Source organism: Sminthopsis crassicaudata, chromosome 3 (genome assembly GCF_048593235.1).
Source record: "Sminthopsis crassicaudata isolate SCR6 chromosome 3, ASM4859323v1, whole genome shotgun sequence".
Classification (NCBI taxonomy): domain Eukaryota; kingdom Metazoa; phylum Chordata; class Mammalia; order Dasyuromorphia; family Dasyuridae; genus Sminthopsis; species Sminthopsis crassicaudata.
In genome coordinates, this window is record NC_133619.1 from 487,672,266 (window position 1) to 487,688,152 (window position 15,887).

The 15,887-nt window shown below is 34.3% G+C and overlaps 1 protein-coding gene across 2 annotated transcripts in view; it reads left to right on the forward strand.

Annotated features, from left to right (window-relative positions):
- The window catches only part of GJA3 (gap junction protein alpha 3), a 33,041-nt gene extending 26,269 nt beyond the window's left edge, over nucleotides 1-6,772 (forward strand). For both annotated transcript variants that reach the window (XM_074303701.1, XM_074303703.1), the window contains one exon: nucleotides 5,153-6,772. In XM_074303701.1, coding sequence (XP_074159802.1) covers nucleotides 5,170-6,558 — 1,389 coding nt within the window. In that variant the 5' untranslated portion in view covers nucleotides 5,153-5,169 and the 3' untranslated portion in view covers nucleotides 6,559-6,772. The remainder of the gene's footprint in view (nucleotides 1-5,152) is intronic.
- Nucleotides 6,773-15,887: the final 9,115 nt, after the last annotated feature.

Consider the following 15,887-nt stretch of genomic DNA (forward strand, 5'->3'; position numbering starts at 1 on the left):
GATGGTTGTCTAGAGCAGTAAAAAGATAAGTGACCTGTCGAGGATCCCACAGCTAGCATGTATCTAAAGTAAGACACGAACTTGACGTTTTGAGTTCTGAGATCTGCTGTCTGTCATTATATAGCATTGCCTCCTAGGCTCTATCCCTATGTTCAAATTAAGAATTAAAATGCAAGACAGCAAAGTGTCCCAAGAAAACTTTTTTGTTGTCTTTTGATGCATAATGAAACTGAGAACCATTTTTATTTGGCTCTCCAAGGAGAATCTGAGAAACATCTTTACATTTCCTTTAAACATCTGGTTTCCCTTATTAATGTAAAAATGTTTTTATTGATTTTTTTATGTTACCATGATTTCCCATAGTATCCCTCCTCCATTCCATTCCAGAGAGCTTTCTAATATAACAAAAACTATTTTAAGTGAAAAAAATTAAAAAGAGGAAAGAATCATAATAGCTAATCAATAAATCAAAAAAGTATAATGTACAGCACCTATCTCTGCTAAGTGGTGGGTTGAGAAGATAATCTATTGTCTATTCTTTTTATCCATGCTTGTTCTTTTTAATTTTGTAGCATTCACTTTTGATTTGTATGTGTATATATGAATGTGGTTATTTTCTTTTACACTGTTTTAGTTATGATGCATATTGGGTTGGGTTTTTTGGGGGGTTTTGCTTACTTAACGCTGCCTCAGTTCATGTAGATTTGTCCATACTTCTCTTCATTCTTCATATTCATCATTTCTTATAGCACAATAATATTTCATTACATTTAAATAACAATGTTTAACTCTTACCCAATCTTTGCTATCACTGAAAGTGCTGCTATAAATATTTTGGGGTATATGAAGACTATCTTCTCCTCAATGGCCTCCTTGAGGTAAAAGTATAGTAGTGAAATGTGGTCCAAAAGTATGGACGTTTCACATTATTTGCACAATTCCAAATTTCTTCCCAAAATGATTGTATGATTCTTATCTCCAGTAATAATGCTTTAGTATAGGGCAGCTATATGGGGCAATCCATTTTAAATGTCCCCAACACATCAGGAAGGAATGTGAAAGAAGAAAGAGAAAAACTTGATAAAGCTGGATAAATTTTTTTTATGCATCTAAAATTCAGTTCAATTCATTAAGCATTTGTTAACCATCTCCTCTGCTATGTACTAAGGACTGTGCTAGATGCTGGGGATATGAAGATAAAAATGAAATCCAGTCCTGCCCACATTAGAATAGACAGCTCTATTTTATTATGCAGTTTCATCTCCAATGTCTTTTCCACTGCTAAGATTCTATGAACTATACTGTATCTTCCATCATGGAACATTTTCATTTAACTTTTAGAATTTCTTTACATGTCATAGTGACTTACATTATATAACACTTTTAAAGTTTACATTGACCTTTGCATATGTTCTATCTTTTGAGCTCACAATCTTTTCTAAAGAGTATTTTATTTTTCCCAATAATATGTCCAAAAAATTTAACATTTTTTACAAGATTTTTAATTGGAAACTTTTTCTCCTCTTCTTCCCTTTTCTGAAGATGGTAGGTAATTTTATATTACAAATATACATATATATATATATATATATATATATATATATATATATATATATATATATATATATATATATACTATCATGTAAAACATATTTCCATGTTAGTCATAGATGTGGAAGAAGAAAAAACATATAAGGGGAAAAACCCAAAAAAGAATTAAGTCGAAAAATATGCTTTGATCTACATTCAAGTCCATCAGTTCTTTTATCTGATTATGATTCCTTCATGAGTCCTTTGTACTTATCTTGGAATATTGTCTTGCTGAGAAGAGGTGAGTCAATCATAGTTGGTCATCACACATTGTTGCTGATATTATGTACAATGTTTTCCTGCTTCTGTTCTTTTTACTTTGCATCAGTTCATACAAGTCTCTCCAGGTTTTTCTAAAATCTTCCTGTTCATAATTTCTTATTGTACAGCCATAATTCAGTCAATAATGCACTGTCCCAGTTTTCCCACATCTTCTCCAATGTTTATTATTTTCCTCTTTTTTTTTTTGTCATATTGGCCAGTCTGATAGGTGTGAGGTTGTATCTCAGAATTGTTTTAATTTGCATTTCTCTCATCAGAAGTGTTAGAACACTTCTTCATATGCAAAGATAGGGATAATATCCCATTAATCAACACTTAACATCCTATATCAAGAAAGGGTCTATGATTTGTGGATTCATAGCTATCTAGATAATCTATGGATTCATGACTTAGACAAAAAGAACGACACTATATGCAAATAAGGAGAACAAGGGATAATCTACCTCCCACATCTGAAGAGAAAAAAGGAATTAATGGCCAAAGAAGAACTAGAGAACATTATGAAATGCAAAATGGATAATTTTTATTATATTAAATAAAAATATTTTTGTTCAAACAAAACCAATGCAGCCAAGATTAGAAGGAAAGCAGAAAACTGGGGGGAATTTTACATCCAAGGTTTCTGATAAAACCTTATTTCTAAAATATATAGAGAAATGAATCTAATTTATAAGAATACAAGCCATTCCCCAATTGATAAATGGTCAAAGGAAATAAACAGACAATATTCAGCTGAAGAAATTAAAGTCATTTCTCATCATGTGAAAAAAATGCTGTAAATCACTATTGATTAGAGAAAGGCAAAGTAAGACAACTCTGAGGTATCGCATAACACTTCTCAGATTGGCTAAGATGACAGGAAAAGATAATGATAAATGTTGGATGGGAAAAACTAATACATTGTTGATAGAGTTTTGAATTGATCCAACTGTTTTGGAGAATAATGTTAAACTATGCCCAAAAGGCTATCAAACTGTGCATTATATTTGATCTAGCAGTGTCTCTACTGAGTCTGATTCCCAAAGAGATCATAAAAAAAGGAAAAAGACCCAATATATGCAAAAATGTTTGTAGCTGTCCTTTTTGTGGTGGCAAGGAACTAGAAAATGAGTAGATGCCAATCTGTTGGGAAATGACTGGAGAAGTTATGGTATTTGAATGTAATGGGATATTTTTGTTCCATAAGAAATGATCATCAGGCTGATTTCAGAAAACCTGGAGAGACTTACATCAATTGAAGCTAAATGAAGTGACTAAAACCAAAAAAACATTGTACACAACAACAAGAAGATTATGGTGGACTTGGTTCTTTTCAACAGTGAGATGATTTAGGGAAATGAAGTGATGGAAAGAGCCATTTGCATTCAGAGAGAGAACTATAGAGAGTGAATGTGAATTACAACATATATAGTATTTTCATTTTTGTTGTTGTTTGCTTGCTTGCCTAGCTACCATTTTTTCTTTCTCATTTTTTCCCCTTTTTGATCTGATTTTTCTTGTGTAGCATGATAAATATGGAAATACATTTACAAGAACTGCACATGTTTAATCTATATTGGATTACTTGCTGTTGGGGGAAGATGATGGGAAGAAGGTAGAGAGAAAAATTTGGAGCACAAGGTTTTTCAAGAGTGAATGTTGAAAACTATCTTTACATGCATTTTGAAAAATAAAAGGCTATTATTATTTTTTAAAATAAAAAATAATCTTGGCTGCATTGGTTGTACAAAATATTTTTAATTTGATATAATCAAAATTATTTGTTTTGCATTTCAAAATGCTGTCTTTTGTTTGGTTATGAATTTTTCTCTTTCCCATAAATCTGACAAGTAGACTATCATCTTTTCCTGTCCATATCATGCACCCATTTTGATCTTATCTTAATATATGGTGTGAGATATTGATCTATACCTAGCTTGTGTCTGATTGTTTTCCAGTTTTTCCAGTAGTTTTTATGAAATAGTGAGTTCTTGTTCCAAAATCAGCAATCTTTGTGTTTATCAATCACTAGGTTATTATAGTCATTTACTACTGTGTGTTATGTGCCAAGTCTATTTCACTGATCCATCACTCTACTTCTGAGCCAGTACCAGATAGTTATGACTACAGCTTTATAGTATAATTTGAGATCTGATATTAATAGGCTACCTTTCTTTGTATTTTTTTCATAGATTCCCTTAATAGTCTTGATCTTCTGTTCTTCCAGATGAATTTGGTTGTTTTCTTTTTTTAATTCAGTTGGTTTTTTTTTGGTAATTTAATTGTTATAGCAATGAATAGGTAAATTAGTTTAAGTAGAATTGTCGCTTTTATTATTTTGGCCTGGTAATGAGCAACTGATATTTTTCCATTTGTTTAGATTGCCTTTATTTATATGAAAAGTGTTTTGTAATTGTATTTATATAATTCCTATGTTTGTCTTGGACAAACATAAGTATTTTATATTATTTGCAGTTATTTTAAATGGAATTTCTATCTCTTGATTCTGGGCTTTATTGGTCATATAAAGGGATGTTGATGATTTATGTGGGTTTTTTAATATCCTGAAACTTTGCTAAAGTTGTTATATCAAATGATTTTTAAAATTCATACTCTAGGATTCTCTACTATACCACGATTATCACCTGCAAATAGTGATAGTTTTATTTACTCATTGTCTATTCCAACTCCTTTGATTTCTTTTTCTTCTTTTATTGTATTTCTAGTACTATATTGAATAATAGTGGTTATGATAGCATGCTTGTTTCACCCCTGATCTTACGGGAAGGGCTTCTAGTTTATTCCCATTACAGTCAGTGCTTGCCAGTAGTTTCAGGGTAGATAATGGTTATCATTTTAAGGAATGATTCTTTTATTCCTATGTTCTCTAATGTTTTTAATAGGAATTGGGTGTTTTATTTTGTCAAAAACTTTTTCATTACCTATTGAGATAATCATATGGTTTCTTTTGGTTTAGTTATTGATATGATTAATTATGTTGATAGTTTTCCTAATATTGAACCAACCTGAACATAGTCTTGCATAACTTAGCATAAGATAGTGAATGGGAACAGTCATGTTCCAACAGAACATGACTACTATGGTACTTACTATACAGGATTTAGAAATTTGGGACTACGTCCCTCTAAAACAAAATCCACAGAAGCTGTAGCCTGGCCACACTCATGGTTGGCATTACTAATCCAATAGGTATCTTACATATCTATTTTTCAATACAATGTGAATTATTCATTTGATAAAAATTTGTTTATTAATAACAATGATCATGTTCCCATTATAGGTTAGGAATCTGAAGCAATGGGTGACTGGAGCTTTCTGGGGAGACTATTAGAGAATGCACAAGAACACTCTACGGTGATTGGCAAAGTTTGGCTGACTGTTCTGTTCATCTTCAGAATTCTGGTGCTGGGTGCAGCTGCAGAAGAAGTCTGGGGAGATGAACAGTCAGACTTTACGTGTAACACTCAACAACCGGGTTGTGAAAATGTCTGCTACGACAAGGCCTTTCCTATTTCCCACATTCGCTTCTGGGTCCTGCAGATCATATTCGTCTCCACACCCACCCTCATTTATCTGGGCCACGTGCTGCACATTGTACGCATGGAAGAAAAAAAGAAGGAAAAAGAGGGAGAACAGCTTAAGAAAAACCACCTGCAGGGAGTGGGGGAACTCAGTGGTCCCAACAGCCATAAAGAACCACTCACCAGAAATGAGGGTGCCAGGATGGAAAAGAAAGAGAAATCTCCCATACGAGATGATCGGGGCAAAGTCCGGATAGCTGGTGCCCTACTACGCACCTACGTCTTTAACATTATCTTCAAGACTCTGTTTGAAGTGGGCTTCATTGTGGGGCAGTATTTCCTGTATGGTTTTGAGCTAAAGCCACTATACCGTTGTGACCGGTGGCCATGCCCCAACACTGTGGACTGTTTTATCTCCAGGCCCACAGAAAAGACCATATTCATTATTTTCATGTTAGTGGTGGCTTGTGTGTCTCTCTTGCTCAACATGCTGGAGATCTATCACCTGGGCTGGAAAAAGCTTAAACAGGGTATGACCAACCATTATAACCTAGATTCTCCCGAAGCCAAAATTGTTCCCTCAAAATGTAGCAGCATTGGCCCACTTCTGCTTTCCTCCCATTCTGCCCCGCCCACCGTTGGATTCCCACCTTACTATACTCAGTCTGCCTCTTCCCTAGGCCAGGCAACCACTGCAGGTTACCCTGGGGCTCCTCCACAACCCACAGAATTCAGAATGGTCACTCTTCCCGAGGAGCACAGTAAGGCAGCCCCGGCTAAGTATTATGGTGGCAACCACCATCACATCTTAATGACTGAGCAGAACTGGGCCAACCAGGAGGCAGAACAACAGACTTTTGAAAGGAAGTCATCCCCACCTGACACCGCCCCTGGCACTCCCACCACCCCCAGCAGTGTCCGGCAGCTCCTGCATGAGCGAGGAGACAGTGGGGGAGGAAGTAAGGTGCCCCTGCTGTTGATTAATGGGAGTAGCAGCAGTCTGGGGGCTGCTAAATCAGAGGCAAACTCTGATGGGGAAAAACAGCCAGGTACCACTACAGTTGAGATGCATGCACCTCCCCTGCTTCTCATTGATACAAGACGGTTAAGCAAGGCTAGTAAGTCCAGCAGTGGTAGAGCCAGATCGGATGACTTAGCCGTCTAACATTGTTCACTGTCTCTCTCTCCACACTCTTCTCTGAAGAGTTTTAAAGTAACCTTTCTTCTAAAAAAAATTTTTTTAAATAAAATTGAAGTTGAAGCAAGAACCAGAAGAAAGACAGGTCCTAGGATGGGAGAAGAAATAAAATCAAGAAGAGGAGACTGGGTTTCCCTATGTAATACCTGCTGTTCTTAACACACTGTGAGTTGTAGTGGACATAAAGGCAACATTTTCTGATAGAATAAAATTAACTAGAATCTGACTGTCAGTCCCAAAGATGTCCAGTTCCAGCAGGCAAAGGCATTGTAACCTGAGCAGAATTTACAAGTTAGTTTGCACACTGCCTACAGATTCATATTTCTTAAGCATTTATATAATGCCTACTCTGCCAGCCACTGTGCTAAGTGCTGTGCAAATATTGTCTCTTTTGATCCTCACAATAACCCTGAGAGGTAGGTGCTATTATCTTTTTTTTTTTTTTTTTTTTTTTTTTTTTTTTTTTTTTTTTTTTTTTTTTGCAGTTGAGGCAGATGGAGATTAAGTGATTTGCCCAGAGTTCTACAGCTAGGAAGTGTCTGAGGTCAGATTTGACATCAGGGCTTCCTTACTCCAGACCATCTCTCTATCTGCTGAAATCTAGCTGAGATCCCCTCCAAATGGCCACGTATTCCTAAACTGGACAAAACCTATCCGTTTAGCCCAGTAAGCAATTAGACATATTCCACTCCATCCTTACTTTTAACCTGTGAGTACATTTGCTTTTGAGCTAGTCTATGATAATCTGGCCTCAAAAATCTTTAAGTGGCATGCAGATGGGTTTTTGAATTTTTTTTTAATTTTAGAAACAACCAAAAGCATTTGCACTTCTGAACCTGCACAGCAAGACACAAGAAACACTCTTTTCATGTGTTATAATATAACCATACAATATAATACAAAGTGTATTGATTCTCCAGGGGCAAGAGTCATCATTCCAGGGTGCACTGCAGATAAATTGCTTTCACCCAGTGGGAAAATTGAAATAAAAGCATAGTTGGAGTGCTTTAACAATTTCTCCTTTTCAGTGGTCCGTTTTAGACTTCAGTCGTAAAGGACAAGTATGATATTCATTTTTCAACCTTAAGTCTTTTTGAGACAAAGATACTTAGTAGTATTTGAAATGATGATAATCCACAACCTAGTGTTAAATTGGTCCTATGACATGTTAGTAAAGATTTGGCTTTTTCTTTTTAAAGGAAGTCTGTCATTTCATCGCTCTCTTGACTGCTATTGGGGAAGACGGAAAAAAAAAGCTAAGCATTTCAAACTTTTGTCCTAGTTAAATTTTTTGAATAGAAAACAGAAACTTAACTACAGTTGCCAGAATAGTTCAGATGAACATTAATGACCTACAGTTTTTTAAAGCACAGAACAAAACATCCATAAGATCTCTAGCCTTTTTTGCTTCTTAAGTAAAAATAAAAATACAATACATTTTGTTTGCTTATACATCAAAGGAATCTCTACTGACCAGAATACTATTTATGGACATAAATTGGCTCAATTTTTCATTTCACAAACCTCTTTACTAAAAATAACTTTTAATTCATCACTTTTTCATGAACTTAGCAAAATCGTTGATACTATAAACTTTCAAGATATAGAATGGCATAGTCATTTCTGAGTCAAGGAATAAGTTAATGAAAAGTAGCAACATTGGGCCTAATCCTATTCACATTTTCCATCTTTTGCTTCTGTGAATTAGGACTTGCTGTTTTTCAATTTTCATACCATCACCACCACAATCCACCGACACCCCCCCTTAACTATATTGTCTGTCTGTCCTTTTATAGAATACATTGTTTTTTTAATTTCAGGAAATTAATTTATATTGATTTGATTTATTTGAGGCCATGCTCCCTAACAACCTTCTTTAATATGTTTTAAAATCTGATAATGAGCAAAAGTAATTAGGACTTTGTAAACTATTGAATAGGTCCTAATTCCTAATTTAAATGGTTCCCTCAGTATTAGGAGCAGTTCCAATAGGATAATAGAAGGTTTAGTCATCTAATCTTAGAAAAAGAAACCAGTTTCTCAGCATTGATGTATGTCCTTGGACCGCCTCTAGAAAAGGCCAAAATCAAAGCTACAACTCACAAGGCTGTGTTTGAACATATGCCTCAGGAACTTCTACCATGACAAATTTTAACCTCTAACAAATTTTAAACTTCTTGGTTTCCCACCATTTGATTTTGAGTTGAGGGAGGGGAAGGATTGATTATAGTTTTAATTTTTAAATTTTTGAAAATTTAACTTTATGCATAACGGATAACATGTATGGTTATCCCTCTATGATACAATTGCATTTAGAATAGCTTGAGCCTCTTCTCCCTAGTACATGGGCAGAGATTTAGTTTGTTTGAAGGGATTTGTGTGAAATATCTGTTTTAAATGTAAATTGGATTCAATTTGCTTCCTTGAGTAGTATTAGAAACAATTAAGGAACCAAGAAGTATTGAAATTTTGTGAGGTAGAACAGCATATGTGGAAGGAGATATTTGTTAGTTTACAGGTGAATTTACTGGTCACAGTTCTTTTTTTAAAGTGAAAAATGACATTTCTTACTTGAGTTATGCTGCTGTTTGAGGTATTAGTGTTTTTGAAACCAAAAGGTCAAGCTTCTCTGCCCCATGGGGGTAGATGAGTGGTGTGGAAGGTTGCTCTCTTTTAATAAATTATTTTAAGTATTAAAATGTGCAATGAAAAATTAGACAGTTACACATTATGGACAAAACATATTTCATCCTATATTTTTTCACAGTCATCCAAATAGTCTACTGATATTTATCAATACTATTTATGATTTAATTGGGAGTTTTGGGGTGTGGTTTTTCCCATTTCACTAAAATTGTCTAAAAAAATTAAAATGATTTATCAAATATACTTGTATATTTTTAATCAGAAGTATAAAGTATTTATATTCCACTTTATCAGTGGCTCAGAAACCCATTTCTATAATTTGTACTTAAGGACTATATGATTTTTTTTCAATCCTAGACCCAAATGCAAAAGTTCTTTTTCATTTCAATTCTGCAGGATTTCTTGCAAAATCTTACATTCACTTCTTTCTTATTCCTTTGGGATTTGTGTATTTTTAACTTTTTAAAGTGTAATTCATCATTACTTTTTTGAAAGTATTATTTTTGGACATAGAATCAGAGAATCAATATTGATTTCTGTCATTTGTTAAATGTGCTGATATTATGCTGTTTCCCCATACCTTGTTATGTGTCAGAACCCAAGAGTAGAGTTGATTAAATAATTCCAACAGTCCTTTAAAAACTAGCCAATTTTCAAACTAATTAACAAATCCCTTAACATAACTAAATATAAAGAATATTCTTTTCCCACTTGTTTTTGATTTTTTATGGGAAACATGTAGTTATGACTTTGTTTTTCTGACTTTTGCATTCGATTTTTTATTTTCAAATTGCACATTTAAATGAACTACATGGTACCTGATCCTTACTTTGATTAATTTAGATGTTAAGGGACTCTAACAAGATATTTATGCCCCCAAAATGAATGTCTTAACATAGAAAGTCTTCCGTACACTGAATGCCATTTAAAGAAAGCTAGTTTCACATAAATATTATCTCTATGTTTTTTTTTTTTTTCTCTTCATATGCTAAGACTTGGGCAGGCACAAAATGCATTCAAGCAGCCTATCTTAGAAAATGTTAAACTGTTCTCTAAATATAGAGATGAAAATTTGCCTTTGTTCCATTCTTTTGAATTTGTTTAGATAGGAATGGTAGCAAGGTAAAGTCTATTAAGAGCTGTTACCAACTGTGGTTCACAGATTCTTTCCCTACCCCCCCCCCCAAATACTCACAAAGATTACTGTCCTATTATTTTAAAGGAAAAAATATTTTTGTAAAAGGCAATGCAGATTGTTTTTCTCAAAATCTAAACAAGTGAAAAAATTATGTAGCTATAATCAAAGTAAACAATTATTTAAAGCTCAGGAGATGCATTTATGTTCCTCACTACACAATCTCTCCCACAATACAAAGGTTGTGCCAGCTTACTCAGAGGTTTATTATGTCCCAAAGAATGTTTTGTTTTCTACGTGACTGATCTTCATGACATAGAGATTTCTGGGCAGTGAGGGATTTACAAGCAGTAAATTGCTAAAAGAGCTGCTGTTGCCTCATGTATACACTTCTATAGAAATCAGTTGATGTCAATGTTCATTTACCTCAAATGTTTACAAAACTGTTACTAAATAAACTTTTTGTACCATAATGTTGTCTCTTCTAGATTGTGTTTTCATCATAACTGTGACTGACATCTTGTTTGGATTTCCCTTAAAAAGTTGAAATTAGCAAAAAGGACTAAATTTACTTCAGGTTAAGATGGGGTTAAAGGGTGGGGTCTCAGGACAGACATTCTGTAATTTGTAAACAGAGAGTACCTATGTAAGAAGTAATGGTGGGCCCTTATTTCTTTGTTCCTCCTCAACCCACTATCCTTTCTCCTTTTTGTGAGCAGACAATGTATATAGAATTATTTGAGTACTGGCTAAGAACCAAAGTATAAGTAAGTATAGGATCTAGACTGAGTGGAATGGGTAGTATGTGTATCAAACAAAGATGAGAATTCTAGATTGCTTCTAGGCTCTGACCTGAGAGGAAATTGGAATTAAAAATATTCTTAATAATAATGATGATGATGATAGCTAGCATCTATATAGCATTTTAATGTTTACAAAGCGCTTTATATTATCTTTTGATCTTTCCACTAATTCTATGAAATAAGTGCTATTTTTACCCTCATTTTACAGATGAGGAAACTGAAACTTAGGGAAGTCAGAAGATTTGCCCACCATCACACAAGTAGTGTCTATTTCAGGATTTTAATTCAGATCTTTCTGAGCGCAAATCCAGTAATCTGTTCTCTAAATCAAGTAACTGCCTTAAAATACATTTACTTAACATCTATTCCATGCAAAGCTACCTCAAGGAGCTGATAATCTAGCTGAAGAGAGATAAATGTATCCCCCAGTAGAATATAAAATTCTTGGGGATGGGCAGTAGTTTTTCACTGTTGTTGTCATTGTCATCATCGTTGTTGTCCGTGAAATATTAGCTAACATTTATATAGCTCTTTAACGTTCACAAAGTGTTTTATATTTATGGCATTTTATCTTATCCTTATGGCTCCATAGATTATTATTATTCCTGTTTTGTTTATAAAGAAACAGAGACTTAGAGAATAAGTGACTTGGATAGTGTCATATAGCTTGCTATTAAGCATCTATGGCAGAATTTGATCAGAGATCTTCCCGACCCCATCATTCTCTTGCACTTAACAGGAACTGAATAAATGCTTATTGGATTGCATTGAATACATATGGCAAGATAGTTAACAAGATAAGGAAGTACATCATATAACAAGTATTAAATTAACTTAGTAGTGCAGATCAAAAGTAATGGAAAGGAAATGGCTCAAAAAAAACTTATGTAAAATGTGTGGGACTTGGGTTGGGCCTTGAGAGAAAAGTCAAAATGAAATTGACTGGAGAGAACATATGGCTATCCGGGCAGAAGAGAACAGAATAATCAAAAATAGAGAGATGGGCAAAGGCCAGAAGATTTGAGGAGTTTCAGGGTGAGCTGTGCTGTCAGCTTCACATTCCATTCCACTGCCTCTGCTGGGAATTCAACACACACTCAGAATGGAATGTGTGATGGACACCCACCAAGTAGAACCCCACCACAGACCAGCAGAAAGGAGACTTCACTAAAGCTCAACCAAGTAGGCTCTGGAAATTAGGGACAAAGGCAGTGACCCAAGTGAGTGTGATGAGTGTTGGAGAATTTCTCATTTGTGACTTTTAGAAGCAGTTTGCGAAATTCATCATGGAAAGGGAGATTTTAACTAACATGTGCAAGGCCATCTATGGTAAATATCCATGGAGTAGCACAAATAAAAAGGAGCTCAACATAGGAAAGAATTAACCTAGAGATCATTAAATGCTTAATACAGCAGAAGGAACTTAAGCTGGGCCTTAAAGGATGATTCTATCCATATAATATAATTATGGGATTTAGAACTGGAAGGAACCTGAGAGATCATGTAGTCCAATTCTCTTATTTTTCAGATGAGGACATTGGGAGGGCCCAGAAGGATCATTAAGACCACAGATCTAAAGCTGGAAAGAGCAGCAAAAATCATCTAGTCTAGCCTTCTCCCTCTGATTTTATATTATTGCCTAAAACTTGGGAAAATCAACTAAATAGTCCAAAACCACACAGACAGTATGCATTAGATTGAAATTTGAATCCAAGTCCTTTATATCCAGGGCTAGTTCTCTCTCCAGGATACAGTTTTTGCCTCTTAATCCATGAATTTCTCAAAATTTCATCTATCTTCTAAATCTTCTTTGGCTCCATCTGCATTTTTGGTACATCAATTAAATTCAATAAGCATTTATAGCATGTATAATATATGCCAGTATTGTGCCAGATGCTATGGACGCCAAGGCAAAACCATCTCCATTGGTTGGCATGTATCCCAATTAAATCAATGACAAAAAGAATATATAGATACCAAAAATATCTATAGCAGCACTCTTTATACTAGCAAAAACTTGGAAATAAAGTTAATGCCCAGGAATCAGGGAATAGCCAAACAAGTTGAGATATAAGTATAATGTATTAGCAATTCATCCAAAAATAATCATAAAATCACTTTACATTAATGTAAGCAAAATATTTTATGAAAATAACTATTTTCTAAAACAAAAAAATTAGTGAAGAGTAATACTATATTACATTTTTTTTATAAATATAATGTCTCTTAATAGGAGGACAGCTGGATTCTCATCTCTGCTTCTGACTAATTTGTTGCAATATGTTGTTTTGCTTGAAGTATATGAAGAAAATCCAACTTTTCAGAGATAAGTAATTGGAAAACAGAGAAATATTTTAATAAGCAAATAATATCTTAGTAGTATTATAAAAATAGTTTTGGCCTCTTGGAACTGCTAAGAGGGGGGAACCTGACAAGCCCCTTGGAGCCAGGACTCTAAAAGGTCAAACTATAGTGGTAGAATTATAAACCACACTTTGAAAATTTACTTTTTAGACCCTAACTTGACTTCTTTCACCAGACCTGGCTTTTACTAACTTTTGGCTGTTTACAAAATTCAGACCCATACTTAAAAAAAAAAATGACCCTTGAGTCACTCAAAAGACAATGCCTTAAGTTCTAGAGAAATTTAAAAAAAGAATTCCAATAATATTTTGTGGAATAGCAGTATAATTAAATTAAGTAGACAGTATTCTAAAGGGGCTGCTTTGAAGAAAGCAATACTCAATTTAGTCCTATACATTTTGGCATATTTATCATAGCTGTTTATTGTTATTTCAAATAATCACATTATAGTGATAATAATAATAATCACATTATATTAATTTCTTGGAAAAAAATGTCTGAGCTCATTTCTCTTGGGACTTTCACACTGTATCCCTGACACAGTGAAAATGAAGTCAGTGAATCTGGGCTCTTTCTTTGGTGAGATGAACTAGAGTTATCACTTGCACCTACTGTTAGGCATTTACTATACTAAGGGTCTTTCTAGTGGTGTAATGAGAGTTCATTGTTGATAAGTGTTAATTAATTGATAAATATAAACTACAAAAATGTAAATCAAAAGAGATACAACTTATTAAGTGTTTTAAATTTCATTCTTGGATGCATGATTTGGTCAGGTTTTATTAGCCATTTGAGGCTCACATATTCATATGATTGGCTGTCCTGATATTGGTCATAATAAAAACCCCACATGTACTATTTTCACTGTCATTATTGCAATTCAAGTATAACATTGGGGATAGAAAAGTATCTTGAAGTATTTTTACAGCTAATAGTTGTATATGGTTCATTTCAGATAAATTAACAGAACAAAATAGTTTCTCTGTAGATAGTGAAAAGCTATAGGTTTTTAGAGGAGTAGTCTTATTGGTTTACCTTCAACTATCACTTTAAGGTTTTCATAGTACTTTATTTATATTTATTTAATCCTCATGATCCAATGAAGTACTATTATTATTATAGAGGAGGAAACAGATTTTGAGAAATTTAATGAGATACAGAACTAATGTTACTAAAGAGATTTAAATCCAGATCCCTGCTTACTCCAAGTCATTTGGACTTTTTTTCCCACTATACCAGTAGAAAGAGGTTTCTTATAGTGATATAAAGGATGAGTGAAGAAGGGTAAGTCTGGAAACAGGAAGACCTATTAGAAAGCATTAAAGTCATCTAGTTGAGATTGAAAAAGAATGTTTTCAGTGAAAATAAAAATGAAGGGATGAAGGTAAGAGATTTTGCCAAGGTAAAATTGACAGAACATGGCAACTGATTAATTCTACAACACAACAATTCCAATATGACATGCCTGGGTGATGAGGTAGGTTGTTGCCCCATCAACAGAAAGAGAAGAAAAAACAAATTGTAGGGGATATGATGAGGAATTCAGTTTAGAATATGTTAGATTTGAGTGTTGGTGATATATTTAGATGGAGACAGAGTGCAGTAGGCATTTGGAAAAAGAAAACCAGAACTCTAGAGAAGTTTGGATGGGGATGTAGATTTAGGAGTCATCGAAGAGGAATGTCCTCCACAATGCCCCAAGACCCCTCAGATGAGGAACTAACCAATCACATTCCAGTCCCTAGCTGATGGACTTTCCCCACTTAGCATCTGCATAATACTTATTCTTGTTTACCCTCTAGTAAACTTTTTGCATTGTGATTTGTCCCACTTTGGTGGGCAATCCAATTCTGGGAAATTGCATGCACACTGAGTTCTTTTTCCCCCTCCAAAGTAGTGCCTTATCTCCTTCCCACCAGCCAATCGTAAGTACTCCTGCTCTATAAAAAAATCACTGACCTTCCTGACAGAGTGGTTGACTCCCTTAAGGAGAATAGCCTACTGGTTATGTTACCCCAAATAAATGCCTTTCCTTGGGTTGAAGACAGTTGGAGCCTTAAATCTTTAAAAACATAAGATACTCAGCAAGAGTCATTTGCAAAAAGATGATAATTGAAGACATGGCAGGGGGTGCAGAGCATAAAAAGAAATGAAAAAAGATCCAAGAATGTTGGATAGAATGTTGGAGGATATCCATGTTTGAGAGTTGGAAGAAGGATTAAGAGATAGAGAAGTAGATAGGTAGAAAGAGAATATGAGATTTCAGTGTTTTAAGAACCAAGAATGAAGAGGGTCTAAAGAAAAAAAAGACCAGTAGGATGAGCTCCAATTTTTAAAAAACAGATTTA